We start from the raw sequence: 26015 nt of genomic DNA, 5'->3' as shown, positions 1-26015 counted from the left end.
GCCAGCAGCATAGCTGTGCTAATGCGCTAACACTGTGAAGTATGGTACTGCTTCACACACCCAGCACCAGGTTAGCCCCCGTGATAGAACACACCGGCAGTGCATCCGTTAGCCCGCAGCTGACCAGAGAAGAGCGGGCCCGGAGGTATGAGGTATGAGAGATGGAGAGGGCCGGCGGATATCCTTTCATTTCCCGTGGCGTGCTGACGCAGCAGAGCGCACGGTCCGGTGACAAGCCCCCGTGCTGACAGGCCGGCCGTACGTGGGGCTCAGGCCCTGAAGGGGGGAAGGAGGGGGGCGCAATAAGTGAGGGCACATCGAGGGCACAGCGTCACACACCCCCCACCCCCCACAAAAAGGTGCTGGCCTCGGACATTTTGTCAGATACGAGTCCCACACCACGGCCTTCTGCTGACCTATAACAAAATGGACCCCCTTCTGTTTCCCCCCTCCCAACCGTCCACCCTGTTGGTAATAAAACTACATTTCCGATTGAGTAAGGGTCACGTAGGCATTCAGTGCACAAAGCTGGCTGCGGAGGGCGAAGGTTGGTCAGCCACCGGCCCTCTGGCTGTTAATACCCAGCGCTTTAAGCCACCGCATGCTCAGATAGAGATATCAAGGAGCTAACCATAAACCACGCTCCCACCCACCCCCCATCCCCCCCCCCCCCCAGCCCCGTTTTTTTTTTTTTTCTTTTCCCCTGGATATTATATTTCAGGCCTATCCGTGGCTCCATTACCGCCCAGGGACAGCTCTTCGATAAAAAGCAGTATGGCTTTCAATTCAATTTTTACGACTCGGCATCTGTTTAATTATTGAACTTTTTGGCGAAAACGGAGCGTAAGCATGTAGCGCTGGGTGTTTATCGCGCTGACCCTGAGCAATGTCACTGCGGTCCCCCTTGTTTACGGCAGAGCCGCCCGCCGCTGCTCTTTTTACTTCTTTCTTTTATCCGTGGCCTCCCGCTCTTTCTTCCTCAGGCCTGTATCCCCCCCGCCCTCTGCCGTGCAGCACCGGCACGTTTATTTATTCAGCTATACAGCGCCATCTTGAAAACACCTCGGCCCCCTTTGCCTGAAGCCGGAGACCAGACCTGGGTCAAATACCTCATTGTTTTGGATAAAAAATTTTGCTTTTCTTATGTATTGGAACCTGTGAAATACTCTGAAAAAGTGCAAACCTTGCCTTCTGGACCTTGTTTAAGTATTTGACAATTAACAATGAAGTATTTGACCCCGGTCTGCTGGAGCGTTGTTTAATTGTGTGACGTGGGGCCCGTATTGCCTGGATAACTGCACTGAGAAAAACCCAGTTCGGTCCATATTCCTGAATTGGGAGGGTTATCCAGCTAACTCTGTTGTCCTGCTTCATGATACAGGCCCCTGGCTGATTTAAGCCCTTTATTTTTGGAATGCTGTCGACTCCATAGTGATAGCGGTACAGAGGATCGCACACCAATGCAAATCTAGATACAGACGGACAGGCTACTTCACTCTGGCCTCCACCTCCAAACACAACACCCAAGTGCACGCAATGTTTACTATCGTTTACCGCTTCTTTCCATAGCCTGCGTTTGTGTCAGCACGACAGCGATTCCGATTACGCACCATCTTCACACTTCTAATTAGGAACTTTAGCCTAGAAGAATCCGTGACAAGTCTTAATCCCTTGCAGTGGTAGACTGTACGAGGTGAGCTAGCAGGGCGTGTGCCAGGGTGTGTTTCACAGATGGACGCTGTGCCAGGGGTTATGCTGGGATACTCTGAGCAGCCTCATCTTGGGCTGCTATCAGCAGGCCTGCGTTCTCACGCATGCATACACGCAACACACACACACACACACACACACATACACACGCAAAGACACACACAGACACACACACACACACACAGATATCCACACGAACACACGGACGCAGGCACACACACGCACGCCTACATGCTCTTTTTCTTTCATCAAACCAGGTCAGTTACGTAATGGTTTTGGATTCAAATTCTTTTCTGTCCTCTATTGATCCTGCCTGGTGCAGTTCAGCCAACCAGGAGGCCCAGACGGTGGCATTTGCACTTTTTAAGAGATTATTTCATAGATTTCAATACACCAGACAAGCTCAGTAAGTTGAAAAGTATTCGAATCCAAAACAATTACGTAATTTGCCCAGGTCTGGCACTGCACTCTCACACAGACACACGCACGCAGTGCGAGCTCACATTTTACAGATTTCTAACGCTTCTCCCTCACACCCTCTTCCACTGTGTTCTTGTTCCTTTGGAAGGAAGTCATCTCCTTTTGCAAGGCCTCTTTGTTTCCTGTGAAGCTGCGAGCATGCTAGCGTGTAGCAGAAGCGCAGACGCGCGAGGTGTGATGCCGCTCAAGCACGCTGCGTACAGACTCATGGAAAGCTTTCTTTCCCTCCCAGATGGCGTGCGATACTACGGTCTCTGTTCCTTTATTCGCGCAGTGTGACAGTGTCGCTTTGCGTTGGGCAGAATAATATCTACGATCGAGACGGCCACCATCTGTAGCGCAAAATATGCGTGCCCTCGTTGTGGCCTCATAAACTTGGCGTCGTCCGCAAGACGGAGCGTGTTAACCCCTCTCCCACCTGGTCCTTTCAGTTAGCTATAGTGGCTGCATACTGAAACAGCCAGAGGGGCTTTACTGGGGAATTAAACGCCCATAGTGGCTATACTGAGCACTGAAACGGCCATAGCGGTTGTACTGAGTACCCATTGTGGCTATACAGAGTATTGGAACAGCCATTGTGGCTGTACTGCACACTGAAACAGCCATAGGGGCTGTACTGAGTAGCCATAGGGGCTGTACTGAGTAGCCATAGGGGCTGTACGGAGTAGCCATAGGGGCTGTACGGAGTAGCCATAGGGGCTGTACTGAGTAGCCATAGGGGCTGTACTGAGTAGCCATAGGGGCTGTACTGAGTAGCCATTGGGGCTGTACTGAGTAGCCATAGGGGCTGTACTGAGTAGCCATAGGGGCTGTACTGAGTGGCCATAGGGGCTGTACTGAGTACCCATATGGGCTGTACTGAGTCCAGCTTTTCTAAAAAGCAGCAGTCTGGAGAGAGCCTCGTGATGGAGGGAGCGCTGGGACCCTGACGGCGGTCCAGGCGCTCTCCCACCAGAAGCATGTAGAGGCAGGACTTCGTTTGTGATGTGCTGCTTGCCTGCCTTCCAGGACCCTGGCCCCACACCCCCCTCCCCGCTCCTGGGACAGAAGCCATTGCAGTTACTGGAGCTGAAATCCAGGGGGCGCTTCGGCTGTGTGTGGAAGGCACAGCTGCTCAGCGACTACGTGGCGGTCAAGATCTTCCCCATTCAGGTATCCCATCAGCCCGGCACATTCCCGAACCGCCACCGCAAGGGGATTGTCTTAATGCGGCCAACTGCAACTCCCATGAGCCTCTCTGTGAGGGACGAGGTCTCGACTGGCATTCTTTAATTGTCCCAAGGGCGGTTCTGTTAGAAGAATAAAGCCTAGATAAAATGTCTGGACACACCTGACTGTCAGCCCTGCACTGAGCTATTTTTGTGCAGTGTACAGGGTGGATGCAATATGTCTCGTAGTTTTTTGGTCAGAAACTGAAAAAGTATATTTTGAATTAAATGCCTAAATGTGAGTTTGTTCGATGACTACTTTATAAAACTAAACTTGAGACCAGGCTGGTCAGACGAGCCTGGCTCCCTCTGTACTGAGACACTTTTCCTCAGTGTCACCCTCGGTCTGGCTTTCTCTGGCCCTCAGGACAAGCAGTCCTGGCAGCACGAGTACGAGACCTACAGCCTGAGCGGCATGAAGCACGAGAACCTCCTCCACTTCCTGGGGGCGGAGAAGAGGGGCACCAACTTGGACGTGGAGCTGTGGCTCATCACCGCCTACCACGAGAAGGTACGGGCACCCCCTGCTGGAGGAACGTAGCATGCCTCCACCAGACTGAATTCCTCTGAGCACGGAGCCTTTCGGCTCTTTCCGTTCACTTATTTCTTTATCTCCTTTCCTTTCCTTGCCTCTTTTCTTTGTTCCTAACTCCATCCCTTGGAGAAGGCAAGGAAAAGAAGCGACGAAGGAGAAATAGAGAAAACGAGAATTACGCAACTGGAATGTCCTTGCTCCTTTGAATGTCAGTTTGAAGCCATGTCAGTTACAGATGTGGCCGATGGGGAGAGGTGGAACCACAGGTCATACATAAATTCGTATCACAAAAGAATAATTCTGCAAAGGATTCTTATTTCCTTGCTCAAGCATTCTTTGGGAGCTTCCTAGCTCCTGGCTCCTAGCTCCTCCAATGAAACGTCCTAATAAAATGCGGTCCTCAATCGATTTCCAGGTCAGCCAAGCAACAAGGAGACAAGGAAGTATGACATAAGCGATTGGAATGAGTCCTTTGTTTGGTTCCCAGCGACGAGCTGCAAAAGAGAAAAACCAGCTCGTCCCTGTGAGCCAAGCAGGCAAACACGGCAAAACCCTGCCCTCTAGTGGTCAAAACTGTAGTTCTGTCAAAGCCAGCTGCAGAAGCCTTTCGTTAAAAATACAAGTGCTGAAAGTGCGTTTGTCTGCAGGGTTCTCTGACCGATTACCTGAAGGCCAACGTGGTGTCTTGGAATGAGCTGTGCCTCATCGCCCAGACCACGGCCAGGGGACTGGCCTACCTGCACGAGGACATCCCGGGCCTGAAGGACGGCCACAAGCCTGCCATCGCTCACAGGTGCGCTCCGAGACCCGCCTTGGTGCTACCGCTGTTTCGTAACTTAACACACTACCAGTACTCCAGCGTTGGATTTGAAATGGAAGGGTGAATACGGGGTTGAAGTGCAGACTGTCACCTTTAATTTAAGGTTATTTACATATGGAGCGATCCGTGTAGGAATTGCATCCCGTTTTATACATAGTCCACCCATTTTAAGGGACCAAAAGTAATTGGACAGTGGGCTTCTCAGCCTTTTCTGATTCGAAATGTGTATTCAAATGCTTCCTTGGTGCAGGCATAAGAAGACTTTCACTGTGCTCTTGCCATCACTCTAATACAAGTCAATCTTGGCCCACATGACCTGTTTCCAGAACTCTGCAGGTTCTTTTTAGTACTACTTAGCCAACACTGTAACTGTAACATGGACATCCTGTTTTTGCAGTGTAGCCTCTCTTGATCAAGTCCTACCTCTGAAGAGTGTTTCTGTGACCTGTCAGATAGGTTTGTCACCATTATTGCAAGAATTAATCAACTGTAGACGTCTTACTTGGCCTGCCAGCCTGTTTGCAATTACTGCTCACCAGCGCCCATCTTCGTAATGATGTTTTCGAACACTTAGTAAGCCTATTGTTTGGCCTATATCTCTGACTGTTAGTTCTTATTTCTCAGCTTCATAATGGCTTCTTTGACTGCACAACTCTGGTTCTCATGTTGACCAACACCAGACTCCCAAGGCAGTCAAAAGTCTAGAATAAAGACAGTCTGCACTTCAACCTCGTATTCATTATTTAATTTCAATGTGGTGTGCTGGAGTAGAGCCAAAAGAAGAGAAATTGTATCACTGCCAAAATACTTACGGACCTCACTGTACAAAATTGTTTTTGATTTGAATACTTTTCTGTGCTTGATCGATCTTATCCGGTACAATTGAGCCATCAGAGGGCTAGACGGCTGGGTTTGCACTCAAGTGTGTATCTCATATGTTCCAATCCACCAGACAAGCTCAGTAAAGCATAGAAAAGTATTTGAATTGAAAACCATTATGTATTTGACCCAGGTCTGCCCATTACATATCTTTTCCTGCATAGCCCGAAGGTTGTCCTCCGCACATCCCACACAGTGCTACATTATGATATATAAGTTCAGTTAAACCCTCTCCTGCATGCCCGAAAGCAAGGGATTTACAGACACACTGTACAGCACGCCGTCTGCTTACTCCGTGTTCTTCACGGGCCTCTTCCCTCCCTCGGAACGCAGGGACATCAAGAGCAAGAACGTGCTGCTGAAGACCAACCTGACCGCCTGCATCGCCGATTTCGGCCTGGCCCTGAGGTTTGAGGCGGGGAAGTCTGCCGGAGACACGCACGGCCAGGTGAGGAGGGGCGACGGGACGTTGGCGATGGAACAGGGGTCTCAGAGTTACAGCATGCATGATGAAAAGAAACAAGACTGCACTTCTGTGCGTTCAGCTAGGGCTGGGCGGTATTTCGGCTATCGATGAATAACTCAATCAATGAATGTAGGGTGGCCTGTAGCGTAGTGGTTAAGGTACATGACTGGGACCCGCAAGGTTGGTGGTTCGAATCCCGGTGTAGCCACAATAAGATCCGCACAGCCGTTGGGCCATTGAGCAAGGCCCTTAACCCTGCATTGCTCCAGGGGAGGATTGTCTCCTGCTTAGTCTAATCAACTGTATGTCGCTCTGGATAAGAACGTCTGCCACATGCCATTAATGTAATTAATAATGTAATGTAACTCAATATCATTTTGTAGGGGATACAAAACCCATTTTGTACACGTTGTGGTACGAAAGTGCACCTGTCCATTAACGCCAAAAAGCATTCTTCTGCATGCAGACCACCACTGGATTATTGTGGACAGCTCGGAAACTACCTTAAAAAACATGTTTAACAATCCTTGGATATTGTCATTTTCATCAACGTCGTTCAAGGTCCCATATTGCGGAAAATGGCATTTCCCTTGCTATGCGGATTATAAAGGAGTTGAATGTTTCTAGGTCGACTCAGGTCTTTAAACGAGCACCTGTTGGCTCGATGTTCTCCCTCTGGTTCAGTACCAGTGGCAACATTGTGTCATGCCAGCAAGCATCACTCAAGCCAGACAGTAGATAGACTTGTGTTCCTGGCTAAACACTTGTGATCATCCAGAGAACAGGCTGGTCAGCCAGAAAACAAGTCTGCCTTACATAAGAGTCAAAACCCATGCGCGCCAACATAAAAGGAAATGCTTGAAAAATGACTTTGTGCTTAAAGAAACCATTTTGTTCTGTTCATTTGCACTTTGTTTTGTGTGTGCCCCGTGTGCTCATTCAGTGTGCAGTGTTAATGTCTGAGCATCCCACAGACCCCACTCAATAGTTTGGATCTACTAAAAACAATACTGTGTACAGGGACCTTTTTATGCTTTTTTTTTTTGCTTACCTTTTTATGCTGTCATTGTGCCAACGTGCATTCATTTTCATTTGACAGTTCTGCATTAGTTTGGGAAATTGCATTTGACTTGTTTTGCACACAGGTGTCTGAAATTTGGAGCCCTATTAGGGCATGTGCAGGTTTATTGCTTTATTGAGTCAGCTGCTAAAAGGTTATGCACAAGCTGTGCACCTCTGACTGCACTAAATATAGGCTGTGTACATTTTGGATTTTTATTGAAAATCACTGTGTTACGCTGTTTCAGAGAATGTAATAATATAGAGATATGTATCATATATCGCCAAAAAACTTAAATTATTCAATATATTCAATATATATATTAATATTATTTTTAGCCGTTTTAGCTGTCCAGCCGTAGTTTCAGCCATATCAGTGACATATCAGTCCGCTATCTGTTTTTTTTTTTTACACACTGACAGACACTTTTAGAGCAAATTAAAGAATGCAGTTAACATCATGAGTAAACCCTATTTCAGCTAGAGATGGTTGAAGCTCTGATCAAATAAATGTCATCTTCAAGGTGCTCAAGACTGTCAAACTATTGAACGATGGAGTATTAAAATCCTGTTTGCAGAGAATTCAGCCTTCGGTTCAGTTCCGTTTTATTTTTCTGTCCACAAAGGGCAAGGTTGTCTGCATTGAAGCATTAAAAATCCCCATGTATTTGACAACCGTACAGCGCATGGAATACAGGAAACCGTTAACATTTCAAGGACAGGAACTCATGAGTGTGACCTTTGACCCCCCCGTGCGTATGTATGTTCCAGGTGGGCACGCGGCGGTACATGGCCCCTGAGGTGCTGGAGGGGGCCATAAACTTCCAGCGAGACGCCTTCCTGAGGATAGACATGTACGCCCTGGGGCTTGTGCTCTGGGAGCTGGCTGCACGCTGCACGGCCGCTGACGGTGAGAGATGGACGTTACCTCGCTGCCACTAGAGGGCACTGTTCTGCTCGGATTTATACTTTGCATGGAGGGAAGACGGCCCCCTACTGGTTCACCTACACCAACTCATATTAAGCGTTTTCTCTTTGAGTTTCACAATGCTTGTGACGGCTTTGTTAATATGATCAGTAACGACACAAATGTAAGACGATTAGCTCAAAGAAACAGGGGTAGTTTATTTTGTTATTTTGTGGTTCAAGTCTGGGTAATCGCCTCTTGTAATCTTAAAAAAAGACCTTGGAATATCTGCATTTATAGAATGCAGTTTATTTTTTCCCAGTATTTTAGCTTGAGTCCTTTTAGCTTGAGTCCTTTGTTAATATGACCACTGTTCGCACGCACTAAGTTTACGAACATGCTACGGTGTCTAGAGAACCAAGCTTTTGGGTCTCTTGCCGATTTTATTTCCCTCAGCCCAAAAAGAGTGTGAAAATGCGGGTTCCATTTTACATGCCAGATTTTGCGAGTGGGGTTTACCCACCAGAGGCCATGTTTGGAGCCCTGGGTGTGCGTGCATGCGTTTGTAGTGCTGGCCTCATCTCTGCCCCCCTGTTCCCCAGGCCCTGTAGATGAGTACATGCTGCCGTTCGAGGAGGAGGTGGGACAGCACCCCTCCCTGGAGGACATGCAGGAAGTGGTCGTGCACAAGAAGCTCCGCCCTGTGCTGCGCGAGTGCTGGCAGAAGCACGCTGTGAGTGGACACGCCCACCATGTGACAGGAAGTCACGACCTGTCCCCTACCTGTCACATAAGAGCCTCATTTCCAAACACCCGTGTTCATGAGCACTAGTGAGGGAGCTGTGTTAGAGCACAAGCACACCCAACGGCTGTGTGACACATCTTCTCATACTGACGTCCGTCTCTCAATGCTCCTGACCAGACCCGGGGTCAAAGAGTACTTGTTTTGGACTCATACTTTTCTATGCTTTACCGAACTTGTGTGGTGTATTGGAATCTAGAAGTAGTCTCAAAAACTGCAAACTCCACCTTCTGATCCGCTTGGTTGGCTCAGTTACACCAGGCAAGATCAGTTGAACAGAGAAATAATTTGAATCCAAAACAATTATGTAATTGACTGTGGAGACGTCTCTTGTGTCGCATGCCCCGCACATGTAACGCATTTGCCACAACATTTGTGCCTGCAACATTTCAGCAACAAAGAATGGGCCCTGAAGCCTTTTTAAGATGGAGAGATCATTTTCATGAGTTGCCATTGCCTTCATCAGATGGTATGTCTGTTTGACCCAGACCAATCGTGTGTTCGTCAGGCACAGTTATGGACTGGGTCCAAAGTGAGTTTATCCTGTGTTTGATGTTACAGCCAGGAAATTGTGTGATGGTCACAATTTTTTTCCATGTCCTGGGAGTAACGGTTCAGCCTAGAAAATAAACATTTGTTGAGGTCATTCCAAAATACACTGCAACATCGCTTCATTTTCTTTAAATCTTTGTGTGGTGGTAGGCAATGATGAGGAATAGAAATCCAGAAAATGTGAGCTTAATACACCGCTTTGTTTTTGTGCCAGAGGCTTCTAAAATTTAAGGGGGCGTCACTTAATAAGTGCCTAATTGCATGAAATCCAATTTTTAAATGGCCATAATTCTACAAGAAAACTGCCAAATCATTTGATATTTGCTATCTTGGAAGTACATAGGAATGCACAATAAATGTGTAGATACACCATTCACCATGCGGCGTCTCTGAAACGGAAAGCGGAAATAGCACCTCCCTGGTAGAGAGGGACCAGAAAAAGCTCTACTGTACTCTAAAGATGTCCCTACCTCAGCAATACTGTGAAACCGGATCACTGGAAATGCACACTGCCATATTGGGTTCCTTTATAATGACGCACATTCCGCTAAAACAGGTCAGTGGAAATTAGACTTATGGTACATGAGAGCCTGACTGCGGTCCCTGCATTCAGATGTTTTGTAACCCTTGTATGTTACTCATGCTCAGTATTTGACACAGTATTGGTCCTTGCTTTCATTGTATTCTTGGTGACAGTGGTTCCTTCTTTACACTGCTCTAGAAGCAGGGCCAACCAACTTGCGCACAGTTTTGCAGTAGCCATCATTACATGTTACGCAATGCAAAAATGTCCGTGATATAATGTTGTATCCACTCTTACGACATTACAGGACATGCAACCGCCCTTTAACTGTACGTCTCTAATAATGGCTGCACTTGGTCTCATATTTTAAAGTATAGAAATATGGTGATTGTACTTTGGACATGTGTGTGTCTGTCTGTGGTTTGTGTGCGTCTGAGTGTCTGAGCTCGTTTGTCTGTGTGCATCTGTTTGTTTCTGAGCTTGTGTGCATCCAAGCTTATTTGTGTCGTGTGTTTGTCTGAGTTTGTGTATGTGTGAATTAATGAACGTATGAATGAATGGCTGATGTTCATAGCAGTTAAGAGTGTGACTAAGCCAACGTCTCCTCCTCCCACGCAGGGCCTGGCGATGCTGTGCGAGACCATCGAGGAATGCTGGGATCACGAGGCCGAGGCGCGCCTCTCGGCCGGATGCGTGGAGGAACGCGTGATCCAGATGCAGCGGCAGACCAACGTCATCGCCCCCGAGGAGATCGTCACCGTCGTCACCATGGTGACAAACGTAGACTTCCCGCCCAAGGAGTCCAGTCTATGATGGACGGGCCCAGGAAACGCGTGCGCGTACTGACCAATGGAACGGGGCATCACGGCCGGTTACGCCCTTCAGACTGTTCGCAGAGGACACGCCCACACCGCCATCACTTGCGCAACTCATTAAGATTCAGGAATTTCTGCACCCTACCGGTTTCTTACCCACTACATTTAGCTACGCGCGTGCCTGAAGTCTCACTGACACGCGGTTTTCTGTTTTAAGCCGGAACTGTAAAAGACAGTGGTTGGAAAGAAGAATAAAGAATAAATCAGGATCCTTTCAAGGAAGACACTGGAGGTAAATGTAAAAAACGTGTACGTGGTCTCGGTGACTACAGGACTTTGACACTGAAATCAAACTTTTTGGCAGGTATTAATTATTTTGTATCGAAGATCAGTATGTGAAAGACTTCTTCAAAAGGACATGTGCTAGTTTTTCTAAAAAAAGAAAGAAAAAAAAGAAAAAGGTTTTGAGGAAAACGTGGACTATACCAGAAACCCCACCACATTTCATTTCAATATAAAAAGGGCAACTTGTTTTTAAATGCATTTGCTGTTTTTGTGTTTATATAAATGAATATTGTAATGCCAATAAGAAACAGCTTCTGAATGTTTAGTGTATTGCTGCTGTTCATATATCAATGAAAACGTATGGTAATCAAGGTTATTTGTTGGAATTTGCTTCCAAGCATTAATTTAAATAACCGTAAACCTCCCTCAACAAGGAATACCTCAGTTCCATCTCTGAAAAGTTTCCTTTAACACTAAAAACAATCTCAAATATTCAGATCTGACATCTGTTTGGTATTTATGCATTTTAAATGACAGATGGCAACAGCATTTATAACAGTATGCCAACACAAAATGGCCATTTATAAACCAGTGTTTCTGCCGTTTATCGTTTTATTTCTCCTTCTTAAGAGTTTTGTGTTAGAGTATATTTTTGCCCTGTGATTTTCAAGTATTTTTAACAATCAATTTTTTTTGTAGTCTGGACAGCTGTACTCACTTTGAAAGCGTAATGAGAGATCCCTGAAAAAAACTTCCAAAATAACATTTGAAAGCACTTTCCTATTTAGGTTTGCGGTGTCGATAAATATTTAAAACCGTGCGCATGCCCCTCCTCCTACTTTTTACACTTTTGTTTTTATGCGAGTTGTGACAGGTGTAATCTGTAACGGATTTTTTTTTCTTTTGTTAATTTCTTTAAAACTTTATCCCTTTCTATGCGTGTTTATTGTGTATCGCTAGTTCGTGTGTATCAGTCGTGTTTCAGGAATTAGCATTCAGTGTCTGCTGGCGTATGGTACACCTCAGGAAATCTCGTCTCTCGAACCCCTCTCTCTGCTTTGAGCCGTCAGTGACTTCCCTTGTTCTCTCCCCCATTCCGGTGCCATTATATTTACAGTCATTTCGGTGCATTATTGTAGACCCTGCGAGAGAGAATACAAGCCAAAAACTGCAACAAATGCATTGTTAAAAATACAATACACACATAGAAGGAAATGAACATATCGCAGCCATTGGGTCGGAAAAGTAGAGAACTTTGGGAGTAAATCTCCAAATGTAGTTTGGGCGATCACAGATTTGAGTGGTTGTCTTGGTGCCTACGACGCTTGTGCAGTTACGCTACCGTTTGTATTCTTTATCCTCGTAGACGAGTTCACTTTGAAAAGAACTGCTACAGCAACAACCGTTCAGGGATGCAATACTATGCTTTACGAAGTTAATTATATGCAATCAACGCAGGTACAGCAAAGTTACCGACTACTTTTACAACAGTAGCATTTTTAAACTACGGAATCCATTGCCGTTTTATTTATGCAGGATAGTCATACTGTAAGAAAAGGCTCCTTTCACACCGGGGGTTCCGAGGGGCAGCTGGGTTGCCTGTCAAGCCCACGAACCCCAATACAACTGCTGCGTAGTTACAGTCGGAAAGTCAACTGGTCCATACAACAAACATGCAGGGCCTACAGGAAATAACCTCAGCTCAGAACACCTTCATCACTGTGAATACTTACACAGGACCTCTGCAGATTTCTGCGTGCCGTGGGACATAGAAAAATAAGTCACAAGTCTCAGAGCAGGGAGAGGAGGGAAGGCGGATATCCACCTGCTGCGCGCGCAACAACTCGTTTGCGCAAAGCGTCGATTTTTCGTTCCCGTGCAAAAATATGCTGATGTAGCCACCCCCTTATGACTATACCCCACCCCACCCCACCATCACGCTGATATTATGACTGTCATTTTGTTTCTCCATTATTGAAACACGAAGGCTTTACATAGTTTTGTTTTTATTATTTTATTCTCACACTACTGTACAGAAGCTCCCCCTGGCCCCCACCTAAAGCTCCGATTCGCTCTTCTTTTCTAAGAAATTACGTTGTTTTCCATCAATACAAGCCAAAATCTTCCCCACGACATTGGCAGCAGACTTCAAGGAAAATGCACATTATGTAAATATGAATGTCGTTTTTAGATTGTGAATTTAGCATGTTTTTTCTAAGGTATCACAAAGCAAAAAAGTCCTTTATAAAGTAATTATTCCAAAATAAGATTTTATTGTTTATTTTATATATCTATATTTTAAATTGTATTAATTTATGTCAAGGCCCAAAACAGTCATATTTCCTTTTCATGGCGAGGCTCTCTCTATCTCTGACTATATTAAATCGGTCCAATGAAACACTACGGATTTCACCCCGGATCGACACATCGTTTACCTCAGACATCCCAGCTAATGCATAACGTTCTCGCAAAGTCACTGGAACATTGTAGAAACACTATTAACTTCGGTGCAATGTGCAAGTGACGTGGCGAGGATGTCACCTGGGATATGACCAGCAGTGTTTTATTTCTATAAAGCGGTTTCAGTTCACGTTAAACGCATTACCTCTCAGTTATGCCAGAAAGTTAACGTGCGTCCGTCACGTTATCTTGAAATCTCTCTGCCGATCTACCGTGTGTAACGGGCACAAGACAGCCATACTACTGTCGAAGTGTACTTGCCATTTTAATTATTTTCCAAGAATTTAACAAACTGTTTCAGAGGCCTGGTTGGAATTGATTGTTAAATATTGTACAGATAAATTGTATGTTATCCCCCTAAAATAAAGTATAGTGACTGCTCTGTGTGACGTGTGTATTTCAGTGTCTTAATTTTGCAAAAATTGTCTCAACATTTTGTCATAACTTTGCCATAGATTTTCAATCACGGTTGAATTTCTGCGTGGTAGTTCACCTTTAGACTGCGGGAACATACGGTTGCAGGTGTATTTATCCTACCCATTTAGAGATAAATACAAAAGCGTAATTAGTGGCATAATATTTCCAGCAGTAACCTGCAGTGGATGGATGTAATTGTGTCGTCTGCAGGAATATGCTATAATTATGCTATCTGCTGACAATTTTATTTCTATATAATTCACTACGATCAGCTTGTCACATATTAGGCCCATGTCATTAAGTCTATCTAAACAAACCATTGCCATCAGTATCTTACGTCTTTCGACTTATTGCTTGGGCTATGATCTTCAGGGCAGCTCTTCAACAATCAGAACAGCTGACAGAGCGATGCTGTTAAACGGCGAATTGTTGTTTAAATATTATGTTCTGCCCTTATCCCGATGTGGCAAATTTGATTACAAAACCTTCCCCAAGAAGGCATAGACGTATTTACATAAATATCCACTTGGCGGTGGTATTACCCATTGGTGCAAGCCAGCGATTAAAGAAAGTTATTGGTCTAGATCTACACTCACTGAGCATTTTATTAGCTATTTATTAACTTATTTTGTGCTTATGCTGCTTTAGCCAATCCACTTACAACACTTGATGCGTTGTATGTTCAGAGATAGCCTTCTGCATACCACTGTTGGTTATTTGTGTTACTGTTGCCTTCCTGTCAGCTTTAACCAGTCTGGCCCTTCTCCTCTGACCTCTATCATTAACAAGGTGTTCATGCCCACGGAACTGCTGCTCACTGGATGTTTTTAGTTTTTTGCACCATTCTCCGCAAACTCTAGAGACACATATTGTGTGTGAAAATCCCAGGAGATCAGTAGTTTCTGAGAAACTCAAACCACCCTGTCTGACACCAACAACCATTCCATGGTCAATGTCACTTAGCTCACATTTCTCATTCTGACATTTGGTTTGAAAAACATCTGAACCTCTTGACCATATCTGCATGCTTTTATGCATTTACTTGCTGCCACATGATTGGCTTATTAAATATTGCATTAACAAGCTGGTGTACAAGTCTACCTAATAAAGTGCCCACTGAGTCTAGATTGTGACTGCACTAATATTTTATGAACAACCTCCCATGGTATGGCTTAATACTTACTCCTCTGGTAACATTGAATAATTTCCCCAAAACAAATATGGATGCAGTACAGCATTCATGCACCATATTGTAAAGATAAAATCACACAAGATCACACTGGTGCATCTTTGGGAACGTTTAAATTCCATTTCAAGTTTCCAATTCCTATTCTGAAACTGAAATTGAACTGAATTTGACCAGCTGAAAATGGAAGTTTTATTCATTCATTCAGTTACATTTACAGAGAAATTGTACACTTTGACTTTGTTTTGCTTTATTTAATAGTTTTCTTTATAAAAAAACAAAAAAAAACATGTGGACCAGACATGGGTGACAGAATCATTACACACAGTGTATTCCTGAATTATGTACCAGCCTTTTATACAAAGAATGACAACAGCGCCAGAGGAGCGAACACATTTCGGTTTGAGTAGTTGTGTTCCAGATCAGCCAATAATTTTATCATCAGCCAATCAGTGTTCATTTTATACAAAAATTACAACTGCACTAGAGGAGAACAGTTTGAGTAGTAGTGTTCCAGATCAGCCGAAAGCAGACGCAGCCCACTGCTTGACATCAGTGGGGCACTGTGGGTATTTCTGTAGAGCCTCCATGATCTGGGTGTGGTCCAGCATTAGCTTCACTAGTTGGTACTCTTTCTGGGATCTAGCAGTGCTCCCGTCCATTGGTTTGATAAGCTCCAGCTCCTGTAGGTGCTCAAAGGCCTACAACAGATCATAAACATACATAATATTAATGTATGGTAACTACTCCTGATATAATGGCTTAGCTTTCATGATAGAGTTTCTACAGTTCAAGGACCCTGATAGACAATACAAATAATCATAGAAATTACACTGTAAAGGTGATAGTATGATTTTACAGGCTTATGACATAGCTCTCAGTCAATATGTTATCAGTCATTTTCTGTGCTTTAAGAAAACTGCTGATTTCACTTCATTCACAGAAGTTGTGTGGAGGTTGCAGGTACAGATAGAAACAAGAATGTTTCTGAAATGGCAAACCTTCAATCACTGTGTAAAATTTGAACTAATTTACGATGGTGAACTTTCCACATTCAAAATAAAGCACCTTTGAAGTATTTTTGGAACACTGTCATGAACAGTGATGTAAAATTAAATGTCAGAATCTTGGCACTGCAAAAAACAGAGAATGCCAGTTCCAAAACAATCCACTAGATGGCAAAGCATCAATGTACTAATTGTAAACAACTTTGATTTATTTAATAAATAAATGTATATATGTACTGTATGTATGTATGTGTGTGTATTGAACACATTTGTGTATATACATCTAATATCTTGTTGTATTGTTGTCCTGTATGTTCTCTTACTCTTATTAATTAAAATGTTTCTGCTTAGTTATTCTATACTTATTTAAATCGTTTCTGTTGCTCCTGACAGCTTGTTCTCAATATATAAAATGTATTTTTCAATCATTGAAAAATAAAATGAAAAATAAAAATAATAATAATTCTCAACAAATGATGACACGGAAATCGTTCCAGTTTTCACAAAAGGGTTTACCAACTCACCTTGACAACCACAGGCTTCTCAAAATTGTGGACGGAGTGAGATTTTCTTTGAATAAACTTTTTGAATTCTGCAAAAAAAAGGTAAAAACAGTAAAAACCAATGAAAACGTTTCATTGTATGCAATAAAACAAGTGAAATAAACATGGTCTAGATCAGCTCAAAGATCTGTGTGATTTGGAAGTTGCTCCGGTGAACCTGTGCAATCAAAGCCCATCTCCTCACCATTGTGGACCATCTGAAAGTTGAAGGGCTCCCCGTCGTAGATGTCATTCAAGTGCTTCATGGCGATGACGAGGCACAGCTCCAGAATGGACAGGCCTGAAACCAGAGCAAATCCTGTGCTATCTCAATAAAATCTTTCTCCCTATTTTAAGTTATTCTTTCTTTGCTCATATCTCATGCATATTAATGCCTCTCATCTCTTGCAGTCACATATCAGAGCTGGGCTATAAAATGTATCCGTGACAATCCCGATGTGAAAGATAGGATATTAAATGTCAAATACCACAGACCATGGCTTATCGGTTTAATATAAATATATTATATAATTTATTAGTTGTACTATTTATATAGTTTATCATTAGTTTGCCTAGTGAAGAACAATGACTTATCCCAACACTGACAGTGGTCTTTTAAGGATTTATTCCCAAAAAGTGCCTGAAATATTTCCTTCCTGCTTTACCACAAAACTCAAGCGAAAAAACTTGTTAAAAATCCATCGGTCATTATTCCATCCCACTTTAGGCACACCGTTTCTGCAAAGGCACCAAAAACATTATGACAGCATAGCAGCAACGTTAGGACGTGGCGATTTGAGTTTACCATGGAGGATGTTGGCTTTGGCGTCGGAGGTGCAGAGTCGGCTGGCCTCCAGGAGATCGGTGGGTCTGATGGCCGGGTTGGACACAGTTACTCTGCTCAATGCCAGCATCTGAAAAACAGGACCCGCAGTGTCACAGTGCAGTCAAACCAGTCTCCTGCAAAACTCTCCACACAATATCCATTTCCCAGATGTGGCCCTTAGCAGTTGACCCTGACTCGGAAACTTAACTAACTAACTTACACTAAATCAGTAGCGTTCGCCCGGGGAGGGTGAGCAACTGATTTTAGATTTGTTATCTCAAGCAAAACTTATCACACCTGGGTCAACTACGTAATTGTTTGGGATTCAAAGACTTTTCTGTGCTCAATTGATCTTGCCTGGTGCAACTGAGGCAACCAAGAGGACCAGAAGATGGAGTTTGCAGTTTTTGAGAATATATCATAGGTTCCAATACACCAGACAAGCTCAGTAAAGCATAGAAAAGTACATGAATCCAAAACAATTACGCAATTGACCCAGGTCAGGAACTTCACCCAGGTCACCTCGCCCTCCGCTAGGCAGAATTTCTTAAGCAGACTTCTGAGACAAATTCAGCACTTACCAAACTGAGCTTATCTTTTCTACATCCATCTCAACCGCCCTTTACTCCATACAACCCCCGTTTGGAAACCACTGTATAATAAAGAACTGAAATCCAGCCTGAAAAACTCCAATAAATGACAAGGTGGAAGATGGCCAATGGCATTGACTCCTGGACCTCATTCCTTCCCATATTCTCCTCCCATTATCTGGTTGGATAAGCGATGGCCGCCCTCACCAGCAACATATTCAGAGACCGGAAGTCTTTGCTGGAGTTGAAATGCTTCTTCAGGACTGCCTCTGCGGACTTGTCCTTGCACAGCGCCTGTGTAGCAGAGAAAAGGAGGAGAGAAACAGCTCTGAAATGTGAGACAGATTGAAATGACAATTGACAATGAAACTCATTTTCCCAACTATTTCACAGGAAACCAGGGGCTGAACAGGAAATGGATAAGAGCAGGAAAATAACTAATAATTTTCTGCGCTCGATTGATTCTGCCTGGTGAAATTGAGACAACCAGAATGGTAAATGGTCTGCATTTATATAGCACCTATCCAAAGCGCTGTACAATTGATGCTTCTCATTCACCCATTCATACACACACTCAGACACCAACGGTGATTGGCTACCAACCAGCTCGTCAGGAGCATTTGGGGGTTAGGTGTCTTGCTCAGGGACACTTCCGACACTCTCAGGGTGGGATTGAACTGGCAACCCTCCGACTACCGTCCAACTGCTTGACCTCCTTGCCATGTCGCCTCACAGAAGCACCGCAGAAGGTGAGGTTGGCACTTTTTGAGAGTATTTCATAGGTTCCAATACACCAGACAAGCTCAGTAAAGCGTAGAGAAGCATTTGAATCCAAAACAGTTACGTAATTGACCCCGGTATCGCCACCCACCTTGACGCCGGCGTTCCAGTCCTCGGAGAACCTGCGGTCGAGGAAGTCCGGCGGTAGGCTCAGCTGCAGCTCCACGCTGCACAGGAAGCTCTGGAAGTCCATGGTGCTCAGCAGGTGGATCTGCCTGTGGGAGAACCTGGACTTCACCCTCTTCTCCAGGAGCTCCAGCACGTCCTGAGGGTGCAGCAAGCAGAGGAACAGGAGTAAAGGTGTGTAGTTAATAGTGTTTCTGCAATGTTCCAGTGATTTTGCGAGATTGCTATGAAGTAGCTGGGATGTCTGATGCAAACTTTGAGTCAATCCGGAGTGAAATACATTGGACCGATTAAATATTACAGTGCGGTGTAAATGCTTTAAATGTTTGCTACAATGAATACGTAAGTGACCAAAAGCAAACCTGTACTCTAAATGGTACCAAGTTCATTTAAATAATGAAAAAAGTTTGAGAACCCTTTCAAATTATTCTTTGTTATTTAAAAAAAAGATGAATACTGAGGCCCGGACCCAGGGGATTAACTTGTCTGGGCAGGTGATAATTCCAAGGCGGAACTATTTACGCTGAAGTAACTCCATGCCTTCTAAAGTATCCAGTAGTGGTGGCTGTTCTGTCTTGTATTAACAACCATAAAGTCTATCAAAACAGTTTTCCAGGAACAAGGCTATGTTTCAAACTATCCATTTTCATTGTCAGACACATTATCAGAAAATGTAAGACAAATGGAACAGTTGAAGTCAAGGCAAGGTCTGGATGACCAAGAAAAAATTTCAGATGCCTGAGACCTGCTGGGAAAAGAACCAACACATCACTGCAAAAGAAGAGTAGCCAACACAGGTCTAGTTGTTCACAGGACAACAATACAATGTAAGGTAAACAACAAACACCTAACATGGCAGAGTAGCCAAAAGGAAGCCTTCCCAATGACCTCAACACAAAATTAAGCATCTGAAGAATGCAAAAGAAAACCTTGAGAAGCCTGAAGCCTTTTGTAATAATGTGCTATGGACTGATGAAACCAAATTTTTTTTGGCCTTTACCAAAAAAGGGTTGTGTTCAGAGAAAAAAGGGTGATGCCTTTATAGAGAAGAACACTTGCCAACTATTAAGCGCAGAGGTGGTTGTGTGGCAGCTGGGGGCACAGGAAATACTGTGCGGGTGGAAGGAAGAATGGATTCCACCAAATAGCAAGAAATTCGAGAGGCTAATGTTCAAAGATCAGTCCAGACACTGAAGTTGAAAAGAGGTTTGGTATTCCAGCAAGATATTGATCCGAAGCATGCCTCAAAATCAACCATGAAGTACCTCCAGGAAAGATGGATGAAGGTTTTGGAATGGCCACCGCAGTCCCCAGGCTTGAATATTATTGAAAATCTGTGGAGAGATCTCAAACATGCTGTACCTGCGAGGAGGCCAAATAATGTTTCTGAGCTTGAGGTGTTCTGCCAGGAAGAATGGGGAAAAATTCCAAACCCAAGAATTGAAATACTCTTAGCTGGCTACAGGAAGCCTTTGCAAGCTTTTACAAAGCACAAATAAGAACAGGGCCTTTTTCCTTTTTGTATTATTTTGAAACTGTAAAAAAATAAAACACGAAGTAATCTTGCTTCAAAGTTTGAAGAAAGTCATCATGTTTAACTACAGAGGTCAGGTTAGCTTCTGTTCACTTAGATATTAATTACAAAAGGCATTTTGACCAGGGGTGCCCAAATTTTTTGCTTTATCAATAACATAACTTCTTGAGATACCTTGCTATCTGAGTGACTTATTGCTCAGAAGTACTCAACGGCCTGTGATAGAGTGCAATGCAATTGGCTCAAATCAGAATAAAACCATGTGCTCCGCCCCCTAAGTGCTCTCGCTCGCCCATTGCTGGTTGCTGTGGGGACGCACCAAGCGACAGGTGAGTCCCACCACGGCCACTGGCGTCTGCGCAGACTGAGAGATGTCCAGGAGGTTGTAGAGGAGCGTCTGGTTCTTGTGGTGGGCGAAGAGGTCGAACTCGTCCAGGGTGAAAAGCACCGGCCGGCTGCTGCTACGGTCACCTGGAGTGAGGGAGACAGAGGGAGAGAGCGTATTTACACGGATCATACACACCAGTAGGAAGGGAGGTGACGCATGCACACACACATGCAACCAGCAAAGATGCTGAATAAAGATATGGGCCCACTGCCCAGACTCAAATTTTGACAAAAACAGGTGTACAGCGTACATGACTAATGTCATTTTTTTCTTGTTTTCTCACACATAACCGGTGATCTGCTGAAGAATCATAACCACAGTCTGATTTGCAATAGGATCCATGTATCAGGAATATGGAATATGAAAGCATACAATGTGTGCATAACAATAAGTTCACCTGCATTCTCTATCAATCCCAACACACATGTTCACATTAAACCAGCTCAGTTACCATTTACATTACATTTTTGGCATTTGGCAGACACTCTTACCCAGAGCGACATACTGTTGATTAGACTAAGCAGGAGACAATCCTCCCCTGGAGCAATGCAGGGTTAAGGGCCTTGCTCAAGGGCCCAACGGCTGTGCGGATGTTATTGTGGCTACACCGGGAATCGAACCACCGACCTTGCGTGTCCCAGTCATTTACCTTAACCACTACGCTACAGGCCGCCCTACATTTACTAGTTCAGTTCATATATGAGAAGTAAGTAAGCCATGTTGTTCTGAAGCAGAGTGATTTCTAATCAAATAAAGCGATGTGAAAAGGATAGGACAGTTCACCATGTGGTCAAAGGGTCAGGTCCCAGAAACAGGTTGTTCATTATGCTAGTGCTCCAGGGTCATTACGTACTGTAATCTCATTGGGTCCTGTGGGCCAGGGGCATGTTTCACAAAGCACGATTACTGTGTTAGCCGTAAAAAAGAAAGAATCCTGCTTTGTTGAACAGGCCACAGGTCTCATGCGATACTGTGCCTCCTTGAGTTTATAATCTTTATCATAACAAGCGTGATGGGCCTGGCACGTTACCTTTCTTCAAAGCTTCGAGGAGGAAGACCAAGTTCTCAGCAAAGCTCCCCTGAAACAGAAATGTGCTCTGGTTATTATAGAAAGCAGGAACAGAGCATGTGCAGTGGTCCACAAAAAGGGGATAGTGACCATTGTGACTCAGCATGTTGACAGAGAAGAGGGAGGGATAAACAGTGTTGTGGTTTGATGGTTTGTTACTGCAATTTCTCTCGACCACTAGAAGTATGAAATGACCCATTGTGCCTTTAACCTCAATGTCAAATTACTTACAAAGACCTTGTCCCCGACTACATTCTCCAGGTTGAGCTGACGAGTGATTTCTTTCAGGGCGATCCTGTCATCCGTCTGAAGCAGACCTGAAGATTCCGGAAGTTCTGGTCAGACTACACGGCAGGGTGGTGCACAAAATTACAGACTGGAGCACTGGCAATACTTACCGTTCAACCGAACCAGCAAAATGTTCTTCTTGGCTTCATCCACTTCCATAAGTTCTTTCAAGACGAGGTTGAGAAGCTGAAAAAGCAAATTGGCCTGGTCTACTTGATCTAAGAAGCTCAGTGTACAGCCAATTATAAGGCAACTACATATTAATTTCTTAAATGACAACTTAGAATTAAAGGCATTCATACTTTGTTCAGTAATTATTTTTGAAAGTTCAGCTGTCAGAGATCTGGAACAACTGAAACCACTGTTTTGGAGTCAGACCCAGAATGAAGGACATTGAAGCCCAGCTGCCAGGAGTGGTCTGAAAGGGGGTACCATTGTTTTTCCAGCCCCTCTGGGTCCCACGATGAGCACAGAGTTACTCTCCCCGTGAACAGCTGTCCGCTTCAGCAGCTCCAGCAAGTGTCTGAAACAGAGGCGGCCATATTACCCACAATGCCCTCCATCACTGGCCTGCGCTCAATTGCATTTCGTGCTACACAGGTGCAATGGCAATGGCGTGAAAGCCTGTTTGCCAAATCCCAATCCTGACAAAACTCAGTTTACTTTATTGGCTATTGATGACATTTCCTCATGTTTCACATGCCCAGGTTGGATTTAATTCAAGCCCAAATCTGGAGTGAATTACATTTTACCATACACACAAGTATGCATGCACGCACATACATGAACATGCACTTGGAGAGAGCTGCCACAAGAACATCAGCACCATCATCTTTCCGGATATTACGAGGTCACCCCTTTCCCCTCCAGACTCTTTCATTGTTCTGGTTAGGTTTAGGCTAAAGATTGTGGGTACAATTACTTGGTTCACAGTGGAACCAAGCACCAGCCCTCGTTAAAATAACCATCATGGTCCAAGGGCTAGGTCCTCATTATTCACTTTGATGGACGCATAATCGCTCCTTTATGCCAAGGAGAAAATGGGGGGGGGGGTACTGGTTGAAGATTACATAAACATTAAACATACTTGTACTGCGATTCCATCCCAACTGGTCCTATGGGAAGATGTTGATGGCAGAGACGTTCTCTCAGCAATCTCTGCACCTAGAAACACATAAGAGAAAGGTGAGAGAGATGCCCATAGAGTGTTGCTCCCAGCTTCAGAGGGAACCTTGACAACATATTGTTAAGGTTATATTTCATAAACCATGCTGCCTGGATTCCTTGTTCTGACTGATTCTGAATATTGTGATTGATTACATTTGATCATGTCATTCAGCACATTAAAAAAAATGAATGGATCCACTGATATGATGGCTACCGTGAGATAAGGCATCCAGAACACAGATTTGTTAAGCGGCATATAGTTTGTGCATTGTAAGGTTATCAAACAACATCTTTTCTACCTTGTTATTTTAGGTATAAACAGGCACAGGGCATGTTGTATCAGCCAGCAGTTCACTGGGACCAAGGTATGCATGAGCAAATGCATTCAGTAGCGGTGGGGGGCAATGTAGCATAATTGTTTGGGAACTGCGCTTGCAAACCCAAGAATGTAGGTTCGACTTGAGCATTATTATTATTATTACATGTAAAAAGAATACGGAGTCCGATTCGCTCAGGACAAGAACGTCTGCAAATACCTACAATGTTGATACAGTATCGGCCTCTAAATATTATGATCAGCAATCTAAGCACTCTTCACATCGTTTACTAACCTCTGAAAGACATTCCCCGGCTGTCAAGTTGATGTCCTTCGCCTTTCGTTTACTCATGATGAATACAGCCTATATTTAGGGAAATTGGAGAAATTTTGATTTTCAATTGGCGACATAGTGCAGTAAGAGCTGAACCGTTTGCATCCCTTATGTTTCATATTTGACCACCCAGTCATTTGGGAAACGTGCACTAATCCCTGAGGCTAACCACATACTACTGAACCAGATTATCGGTATCTAATTAATAGGGTTGATAAATATCTTGAGACCGTGAGAGAGATCTTGCTGTGTAAAACATCTAGCGATGTGAATGCACGGCAGATCAGTAAATTACAATACTTAGTAAGCCATTTATATTGGTATACTAGCTTGCAACAAGTGAAACGTTAGCAAATTTAACGAGCATCAGTAGAGAGCATCCATCTAAAAGGCGAGTCAATAAATGTAACTTAGTGCATTTATTATCTTAGTCAGGAATACATAGCCGTCCATTTTAACGTATTACCTCTTTCCTCGATTTGGCATAAATCAATATTTAAATAAACTTTCATTCCTATATACAAAAAGAGTAAGTAGACTAGAAGTTTCTGCCTTTCTTCCTGTAATGCTGCAATGCATGGTGGGACACCCCTTCTCCGCCAGGCTTCTGGCTGAGGCGCAGGCGCAATGGAGCGCTCCATCTTTCTATCCCAACAAGCCCAGAGAGAGTCAGGAGAGGCAGTTGATGGGGAAGCGTTTTATTTTTATTTTTAAAGGGACAGAGCCTAATTTCAACCAGCTCAAATCTGCTATTCGGTCACCCTTAGCCTTCGAAGAACTCACTGGGTCAGGATAAATGGGGGAAATGGTTGTTAGGTTATTATATTGAGGTGGAAAAAGCCAGAAACCCCTTCTTTTTCCTCTGTCTCCAGCTCCTTCACAGCACACAACCGTCTGCTCTCCTGTGTCTCTGGCCCTGGCTGGAGACATTGCACAGTGGAAAGGGACCTCGGTCCACATAGAATAAAAAAAACTTCATTCTTTTTGTGCGCCCTGGTCGTCATTCAATTGTCTGGTGCAATGGAAGAATATCAAAGGTAGGTTGCATTTCTGATTACTCCAAAATTAAACATAAAAAATATAGCTGCCTAGCCTGCTAGCACCAGCTAGCTATATATTTGCTCCTCTTTGCTATGGGAAGCTTGCTACCTAGCCAGCTAGCTAACTAAAGACAATTTGGCTAACGTTAGCTAGCTAGCCGAAAACGTTATCCCTGTCGGGGTGAGGTAAATTGTCTTGTTTGCCAACTAGCTAGCGGTTCATGGCTCGATATAGTTAGTTGGCCAGTTCGTTAGGCTAGCTACACAGATAGCGTTACATAGCTAATGTGAATGCGTGCTAGTTTTCTGCAAGTACACAGCTTGCTAAGGAGCTAGTTGGCAAGCTTTGTGTGTACGTAGTGAGAGCTAATGTTAGCCAGCTAGCTAGCAGCTATCTATATTTGTTGCCAGTTAGCTTGTTAATGAGTTGCTAACAACATAGTTTGCTTCTTTACTAATAGAAAGCAACGATGACTACAGACACATGTCTGACAGCTGGGTAGTTAGAGCTAGGTAACTAGCTAGCTATTGCAATTTGTTTAATTTTACAGGATTGTCTAACTTAAATCGCACCCTTAATTTAGCTAATAGTACCTAGCTAGCTGGTTACATAGCCTGCGTTGGCTAGCGAGCTAACGTTGCTGGTATGACTGTTTGATATGTGGCACTGTACAGAACAGTCCGCAGACCCCCCGCCCCAAAGGCCAACTCCAGTGTTTGCCTGACCATCTGACCGACCGGTTTCGTTTTCAGCCGTTTCATTTCAAGTCATCTAACGTTAGTTTCTGCTGCTTAAAACGAGGAATTTATTCAATTTAAAACAGAGCTATCAACCACCGTAAGCACAATATGCCCCTGACCCACAGCTTTATTTTCTGTGTTTTCTGTGTTCTATTTCACACGC

General features: G+C 44.1%; 3 protein-coding genes across 7 annotated transcripts in view; 2 read left to right on the top strand and 1 right to left on the bottom strand.

Moving 5' to 3' along the window:
• LOC133123787 (activin receptor type-2A) overlaps positions 1-13887 on the top strand; it is a 52256-nt gene extending 38369 nt beyond the window's left edge. For both annotated transcript variants that reach the window (XM_061234330.1, XM_061234329.1), the window contains 7 exons: positions 3199-3342; positions 3766-3909; positions 4581-4726; positions 5966-6080; positions 7929-8067; positions 8667-8797; positions 10560-13887. In XM_061234330.1, the coding sequence (XP_061090314.1) occupies positions 3199-3342; positions 3766-3909; positions 4581-4726; positions 5966-6080; positions 7929-8067; positions 8667-8797; positions 10560-10754 (1014 nt within the window). In that variant the 3' untranslated portion in view covers positions 10755-13887. The remainder of the gene's footprint in view (positions 1-3198; positions 3343-3765; positions 3910-4580; positions 4727-5965; positions 6081-7928; positions 8068-8666; positions 8798-10559) is intronic.
• Positions 13888-15272: 1385 nt separating this feature from the next.
• orc4 (origin recognition complex, subunit 4) lies at positions 15273-24695 on the bottom strand. 2 transcript variants are annotated; one of them, XM_061233785.1, is made up of 14 exons: positions 24538-24695; positions 24033-24101; positions 23342-23418; positions 22687-22777; positions 22365-22440; positions 22198-22283; positions 21928-21976; positions 20829-20980; positions 18941-19114; positions 18277-18363; positions 17459-17567; positions 16859-16954; positions 16636-16703; positions 15273-15805 (listed from the first exon to the last, which is right to left on the bottom strand). In XM_061233785.1, the coding sequence occupies exons 2-14, from the start codon at positions 24087-24089 to the stop codon at positions 15623-15625; spliced, it is 1305 nt and encodes a 434-aa protein (XP_061089769.1). In that variant the 5' UTR covers positions 24090-24101; positions 24538-24695; the 3' UTR covers positions 15273-15622. The 2 variants fall into 2 exon arrangements, with proteins under 2 accessions (XP_061089769.1, XP_061089770.1); XM_061233786.1 differs by lacking the exons at positions 24033-24101; positions 24538-24695 and having other exon boundaries at positions 22557-22777; positions 23342-23396.
• The window catches only part of LOC133123365 (methyl-CpG-binding domain protein 5-like), a 35525-nt gene continuing 34173 nt past the window's right edge, over positions 24664-26015 (top strand). For all 3 annotated transcript variants that reach the window (XM_061233784.1, XM_061233781.1, XM_061233782.1), the window contains exon 1: positions 24664-25108. The gene's annotated coding sequence lies outside the window, so the exon portion shown is untranslated. The remainder of the gene's footprint in view (positions 25109-26015) is intronic.

Source organism: Conger conger, chromosome 3 (genome assembly GCF_963514075.1).
Source record: "Conger conger chromosome 3, fConCon1.1, whole genome shotgun sequence".
Classification (NCBI taxonomy): Eukaryota; Metazoa; Chordata; class Actinopteri; order Anguilliformes; family Congridae; genus Conger; species Conger conger.
The sequence above is the reverse complement of the archived record's forward strand: the minus strand, read 5'-3'. Positions and strand labels throughout refer to the sequence as shown.